The sequence below is a fragment of the Psammomys obesus genome, unplaced genomic scaffold (assembly GCF_907164565.1).
Source record: "Psammomys obesus unplaced genomic scaffold, mPsaObe1.curated_primary_1811, whole genome shotgun sequence".
Taxonomy (NCBI): Eukaryota; Metazoa; Chordata; class Mammalia; order Rodentia; family Muridae; genus Psammomys; species Psammomys obesus.
The window spans coordinates 1-8,002 of NW_026591507.1; the positions used below are offsets into that span (position 1 = coordinate 1).

General features: G+C 37.3%; 1 protein-coding gene across 1 annotated transcript; it reads right to left on the reverse strand.

Annotated features, from left to right (window-relative positions):
• Nucleotides 1-914: 914 nt before the first annotated feature.
• Nucleotides 915-7,524, reverse strand: LOC129679308 (sodium bicarbonate cotransporter 3-like; the record flags this gene model as incomplete). Its single annotated transcript, XM_055610332.1, has 4 exons — nucleotides 915-1,366; nucleotides 3,949-4,137; nucleotides 6,583-6,743; nucleotides 7,386-7,524. Coding segments are annotated over 4 exons (941 nt in total), but the record flags the coding sequence as incomplete, so codon positions are not given.
• Nucleotides 7,525-8,002: the final 478 nt, after the last annotated feature.

The window sequence follows — 8,002 nt, forward strand, 5'->3', positions numbered from 1 at the left end:
AAAGAAAGAAAGAAAGAAAGAAAGAAAGAAAGAAAGAAAGAAAGAAAACGTGTACCTCAATTCTCAATTAGTAAGAACCTTTATTGCCTTAGAAGGTTTGGTTAAAATTCTTACTTCCTTTTTAAGTGTGTGTGTGTGTGTGTGTGTGTGTGTGTGTGTGTGTGTGTATGCACATGTGCATATAAGTGGTCTGAAGATGGCAGCAGAGGGCATCAGATCTCCAAACACAGTGAGCAACCTGACAAGGGGGCAAAAAATCAAACTCAAGTACTCTGCAAGAGCAGTACAAGGTCTTAACCATAGTGATCTCTGCAGCACTATAACAAATTTTATAATTTACTTATAAAAAAATATATCTTATCCTAAACATAAGCACAACATGAGCATAGTATAGTATCCTCTATCTCTGAAAACCATCCAGGTAAACTTGGACTAACACATCCTGTCATAAATAAAAACAACTGAAGTGTATTCCAAAACACAGCACTCCTCTTAAATAAAGACTCCACGTAATTCTAACAGAATTTCAATCTTCTCAGACAGAAAATGGAGAAAAGAACATGGCATCCTATCATATTAGGAAAGCTAAGATGTACTATGTTCTTTGAAGAAAAGCATCAAACTCATGAAAGGTACGTCACCTCATTGCAATTATGTGTTCCTCTACCTAACAAGTAAAGTGCATAAGAAAAGCCACACTTCTTAGAGTCACAGCAAAAATTGTTTCCTAAACACCCAAATAGCATGAATTCTAAAATCTCAGTAGGGAAAAAAATATTTAAGAGCTTATGTATAGCCTTCTTTGCAGTGTTTTTATAATCTAAGTTTTAATTGCTTTATTCTTTTTTCTGTAATACAATGTAAAGAACAAAAACATGCAGAAGTCAAACCATAAGCGTATCTACATATGCTGCTCAAGCTATGTGCTGACAGGCATTCTCAGCGCAAGTGACCCAGAGGCAGAAAGCGCCACACATGGAGGACTCTGGACAGTTGCCTGGAGTGAAGTCAGTATTTTCCTCATTCTTCTGCTCTTGGCCTTTGAGTGCTTCTATGTCTTCCTCAGGCGGATGAATTACTACTCTGGGAATATCATCCCTGTCAGGTGACACCAGTAGTTCTGGGGCCTGAGGCTGACTCTGTTGGGAACTTCTGGAGGCCAGGCGACTTAGGCCAGGGCTGGAAGGAGGACTGCTCTGGGGGGTAGATACTGGGGTGGTACACCTCGAGCCTGCAGGGGTTCCAGCTCTTGAAGAAGGAAGAAGATGACTGAGAAGAAGAGATAAAGGCGATTCTCCTCTCAAGGAAAGGTTTGAGGCAGACAGACCTGTTCGCAAAGAATGGCGGGAGGCAGACAGGCCTTCCCCTGAGATAAAACAAGTAAGTAAAAAGTGATGTTCATTGCATTAAGCAATAGAGAGCACAAAACTCAAACCACAAATTACAAGCTCAAATTCCTGTGAGGGTTAGCAGGTCAGTCATACTTGCTATAATGGCACTAAAAAGTTCTTAAACTGCAATCAGTTCCCTGACTGAATGTGTATTTTAAAAAATAGTTCTCCTAAATGGTACCAACATATATAGATAGTTACGTCTTGAAAGATTCTACATTAGTATTACCTACTGATTAACTTAAAACTGTTAACTTAAAAATGTTTGTACCAGGGGCTGTTCAGTACTTTTAAGTAAAGTTTAAAAATGCAAGACAAATTATAGAAATTATAATTATAAAAGAGAATCATAGCCAGGTATGATTAATCTCTTAGTTCAAGGCTAGGCTGGTCTACAAAGCAAGTTTCAAGAATTACAGAATTACACAGTGAAACCCTGTCTCAAAAATAAAGGAGAGAGAAAGAGAGACAGAGAACTGTAACATCAAATTTTAAATCAGTATTCCAAGGCGCATCTTACTTCTGCCATAATACATCCAGTTAATCAACTGTATACACAATTGATGAATTAGCTAGCTAAAAACAAAGCATTTACCAAGAGCAATAAGAAAGTAAATCTAGAACATTTCAAAAGCATAGGAACAGTTATACTTAAAACACCTGGTACTACTAGTAAATGTGGCTTAAAAGTGAAGCACTTTCTCCTGAAGATTTTTAAAATTAAATAGTAGTTGTATAAGAAATGTAAAAATCTTTTGTAGCCTGCGTAATCAAAGCTACATAATCAGGAGAGTCAAATATAAAGAGTGTAATAAACCCATTATTTGTATGGTAACTAAAATATATTAATAGAGACAAGTGTTAATACATAAACTACCATTCAGTTCTTAAGAGCTACATGCAGAAAAGTTTATTAATTATAATTTATTAATTATAACGCAACAAAATTAAAACATTGCATTCAAAAGAAAGTAGCCATTGTATGATGAAAAGAAATTAAACTATAGAGAGAAAAAAGAAAATACTACATATAGTTAATAAAACTTTATAATAGAGTCCTTCAAGTAAATAAATCACGTCACTGCAGTGGAGAATATACAATAAAGGAAAAATGAAAGCAGGAACTATGCCATGTACAATTTGTTTGTAAATTAAACTTAAGTCCCTTAAATGTTCCAAATCATAATTTAAGCAGATTAAAGACCCCTTAATGATCAAGTTAAATATTTTATACTAAGCTACAAACAATGGCTGCTGTCAACTTCTTAAGGCCTTATACATATGGCTAATGACTTAGACAACCACTTAACAGCCATTCAGGGAAGAAAAGAGCAGAAAGCTACTGTGTCCCAGATCCCATTTGTCACAACCTGCAGTCCTAGACGTCCTGTAATGACAGCAGTTAGAGGAGTAAGGACCCTCATAAGCCTCTGCCTCTGGGATTTCTACGTTTTGTTGTCTTAGTTCTGTTTTAAGAGCCACGTGAGAAACATGCTGGTGTGTTCCTACTCTAGAAAGGTAAATGTGCATTTGTTCTAAGAAACTGACAGCTAACTGGCTATTTCAAGTCAATGGTTCAGCAGTTAGGAGACTTGTTGCTCTTCCAGAGGAACTGGGTTTGCTTCTGGCGCCCACATGCTGACTCACAACCATTCTTAACTCCAGTTCCAAGGTACGCAATGTCCTCTTCTGATCGCCTCAGGCACCAGGCACACATACATATATGCGGGCAAAATACGTACAGCATAATATAAAAGTAAAATTTAAAAAGCAAAAACACGGGTTCTCCAAGTCCTGCATAAACTGCCACCATCCTCAGAAAGGAAGAGCAGAACTGAGTCTGGCCACCTAGGTTTGAGCCATTCTCAATAGACTGAAAGACACCAACTTGTCTACCATCCATGTAAGATAGCCCTATCTTGAAAACCTTCCAAAGTATAAAAATGTCTGAAACTAGCTCCCAAAACACTTGTTTATGTTTAGTACTTTTAGGACATTTAGAAGGAAAAAAAATCATCAGGAAAAAAAAACCTAATGTAGGCATAAGGTTCAAATTCAGCATTTAAAATTAAAAACATTTAAATTACAGGTCATAATTTATGCCTCTAAAATAATTTACACAAAAACTTAAAACAAAAAAGCAGATGTGATTCTGGGTAAGGGATAGTGATTGTATTTATAGATTACTTAAGGAAAATTTATGACATTCTAGTAACAGTGAATGCTTTTTCTTCATCCAATTGCTTACTATATCACACTGGTCTTATTTGTGCAGGCCTGTAGTTCTAGCACAAGGGAGGCTAAGAAAAAAAAAAAATCCATGTTCAAGTTCAGCATAAGTTACACAGTGTTTCAAGACAGCCTGTGTTAATGACACCGTGTCAAAGAAACACAAACAAACAAACAAAAAGGAACACTGTTAGAAAAGATAATCCTGGATAAAGAAAAATGGTAATAGTGTGGAAATCCCACCTTTCTTGCAACACATATTAACTGTAACACTGGGAATGCCATTAGAGAAATATGAGCAAAAACTGGACACCACAACTTATCTCACCATTCCTTTCAAGCAAGTGAGGGTCAGAATGTTTCTTGCCTATATCTGCAAATGATCGAACCAGGGGAATCCGACTCGTGAATCTTTTCTCATTTTGATGGTGATGTCTTTTCAGGAGAGCTTCTCTCACATTCTCCCTTATGGAGTCATCTAACTGGCCAGAGGCTATCATGTTGTCTAACACCATATCTATTCAATGAAAAAAAAAAATTAGAGTTATTTTCACTACATAAACACTATGATAACATATGAATAAAGGTAAATATAAACATTAGCCATCCATCAAAAAAGAATAATTAGCAAGACCTTATTTCACTATGTAGTGTATTTTAAAGAGCTGCTTTCCCATGTGGTAAATTCTAGTTAATAAATGAAGGAGAAGTAGTAAATTCTATTTAGCTAAATATTCAATGGCATGGGATTCAAAAGATTTCCTCCGAAGTTCTGTGTTGTGCTAGGAACAGGGCTGTAAAAAAGTGGTAGCTCTTACTCTGTCAGAGGTGCAAAACCAATGACGTAGACAGAATCTGTGGCATGGCAAATTCCGCCAAGAAATAAAGGGGTGGGAGCGTGGGAGAGTAAAGGACTAATGGCAGGGCCCCTCTAGGCACTATTTTCTTTTTCTTTCTTTTTTTGTTTTGTTTTGTTGGATTTTTTGAGACAGGGCTTTTCTCTGTAGCCTTGGCTGTCCTAGACCTGCTTTGCAGACCAGGCTGGCCTCAAACTCACAGAGATCCACCTGCCTCTGCCTCCCTGAGTGCTGGAATTATAGGCATGTGCCACCACGCTCAACCAGGGCACTATTTTCAATGCACAAAAGTATGTACAAAGTTTTAAATATATATTTATTTTATATATATGTGTCTGTTACCGAGTATATGTATGTGCCCTATATGCTTGCAGGAGCTTGCAGAAATCAGGAGAGGCCATCATATCCCTGGAACTGGAGTTACAGAGAGTTGTGACTGCCGCAAGAGTACTGAAATCAAGCCCAGATTCTTTGCAAGAAAAACTAACGCCCTTAACCACTGAACCATCCCTCCAACCCCTCCCTGTATAAATTTTTTTTAACAACGCACTAAGAAGAATCTGATGATTTGGCTTTCTTTGTTGTTGCTTTTTTCTTTCTGATTGGGATGGAACCCTTATACATGCTAGGTAGGTGCTCTAACACTGAATTAAATCCCCAGCCCTATGAGAGATCATTTTAAGTCAAATCTTCAAAACTATGACAAAACTAATCCAAAAGAAAACCAGAAAAAAAAAAAAAAAACCTAACAGGTAATTCTTAACATTAGCATAATCACAGCTCATCACAAGTGAGTGCTTGAGTCCAGTCTCCACACCACTACATTCTATTCTGGGGGATGGTAGCACAGCCATACCCATGCAGACAGCACCAAATGGACTCGGTAGGCCATAATAACTGAGAATGCATGCAAACGGGAGGGGGGTTTGCTAAGGAGACCACGAAACAGTGAGTGGGAAGATCTGGCATAACAAATGATAAAGATACACTACAGATATAAAACTATCAAAGAATAAGTAACAATATTCTTTTTAAAAATAAAAGTTCTATTTTGTGACAACTATCAGATGTAATCTGTCCATATTCAGAATGAATGAGACTTGACAATTCAAAGATTTGCAGCACCCAGTCAAATGTAACAATCACGGAAAATTCAAGTTATTTATAGCCCACAAATTACAATTTGGGCTTTCTTAACAAACCAAAATACTAGGTTTATTGCTTCACTGTGAGAACAATCTGCAGTGACTACATAGTATTATCCTCATTTACATCAGATTTGATTTTGGTATTGAGCAACTGTGGACCAAAGTCATTTAACAATCACAACTCTCTTTCTGTTCCCCTTCCTTATACTCCTTCAAGTCTGTCTCTCATTTTTGTTCCTTTGTTTCCTGCCATACTTAATGCCAGCTTTACTAACTCAAACAACTCCAAAGAAGTAGTTGGACTGGTTGCTTCCATTACCATCCCACTCCAGAGTTATGCAGGATAATATTCCCAGGGTACATGTCAAGATCACTCTCTTGCCAACTTAATCACAAAAACTGCCCAAATGCTCACCAAATAAAATCAATGTTTCAGCCCGGTAATTTGAGGGTTACCACAATCTGTCCCTTTCTTGGGCAAGGGAAGAAATGAAAATAGGACCTTATATATGATACGTGAGCACTATGCACACTCTCAGCCTTCTACACTTAATTATTCAAGAAACACGCACCTTCCTGTGGAACTAGCTGACTGTGCCCAGTCACACTGCCTGTTCTTCTCTGGAACTCTCTTCTTGCTCAGGCTCCTCCATAAAACACTGTCTTCTCTTACAGTACCTGCTTCTTCTGCCCAGGTACACTGATTCTAGAGCTGTAGAGTTAATGTTCTTGTCGGACTTTCACCAGTAAGACTTTCCTCTCACCTCCCAGAGGGCAAACTGCATATGTGCTGATGGCAGTGGTCACATTCTAATTTAACCTGTTAGTCTCTAAGACAAACCTACAGTGCCACTAGAAAGACTAAACCCTCAATATATAGCTGTTAAACGAGTGTCTTAAAATAACACTTCCTCTTATTTAATTATCGTAAATGTAAAAACAAAAAAATCAGTTAACCTGCTATTTCATCGAGAGTGCTTGCTCTCATATCCAGCATGACTGTTCCATTTAGGATACAACTCCTCAGTTCAAAGAGACTGTGCAAAGACAGAGTTGCCACATAGGGCTTACTCCATCGGTCACCACCATCTTCAACATCCTCTTCAAATTTCAGCCACCTAAATGAATAATACAGAAACACTAAAAATAATTGACATTTTATTTGCTTATTTTAATGCCATAAACATTAACTTGATTTTTAAAAAGAAAAACACAGAAAAAAAAAATCACCACCAAAACAAAATACTGCCTCAAAATGCATTTCCACAAATTAGGCCAATGGTTTACACTGTCTGCAACCATCTAAACCTCTGCATCATATGGTAAGCTCATAGTTTAACAACATGTAAATAGGTCATCATAGTTTGTTTCTTTGTATGAAAAAAAAATTTATATTTAAAAAATAAGCCAACAAAAACAAAAGAACAGTATTTCTCTTATATAAGATGTTAACTTCAAATTTGTATAAAGACACTTAATCAACCATTACAAACTCTTTTATAACATATTAAATGAGAGCACTCAAGGAAACAAATTGAGAGCAAAGAAAAAAAGAAAATTTCCAGGCATTAACAAGGAAAGGGACCACTAAGTAGGTAAAAGCAGAAGGATTGCTGCAAGCCTGGGTTGTACCCTGAGTTCCAGACCAACAGGATTATAAAATAAGAACCTATTTCAATAAATAAATAAGTAAACAAATAAATGAATCACCAACTGTATCTTATAATTTCCCTTTATAAACTGAGAGAGAGCAGTGTTACCTGGCGGTCTCCTTCCACTCATACTCTTCTCCGTCTCTGTAGCAGAGCTCATCCATCTCTGTGAAGAGGTCATGGGGAATGTGCTCCTCATCGTCATCTTCAGTGCCGAGGATGAACTGTACCCTCTGTGACGGTGTGTCTTTACAAAACAACAGCACATACACTTCAGGGGAAGGTCTGGAACTAACCACTTCTATTATAAAAAACAGATTCTGGTGGGGGGGTGATGGCTCACATGTACAACTCTAGTCCTCAGAGAGCTGTAGCAAGAAGAGAACTTCAAGTCTACGGCCAGCCTGGTCAGCACAGTAAGCTCCACACCAGCCAAGACTGTACTAATGTTACTTCCAAACTCCAACTCCAATATACACACACACACACACATATATATATATATATATATATATATATATCTCCATGTCATATACATATAGATGAAGTATTAGATAAAATAGTAGAGACAGCTAAGTTCATGAATTAAAAGAAATGGAAGCCTTTAAGTTTTAGAAACTGAAGTGAAACTTCAAGCTACCAACATGTAGAAGCCAGCTTTCCTGTTGTAATAGAGAAATACAACTGTCAGCTGGGGGTTAGGAGGTCAGAATAACTGCAAAAAG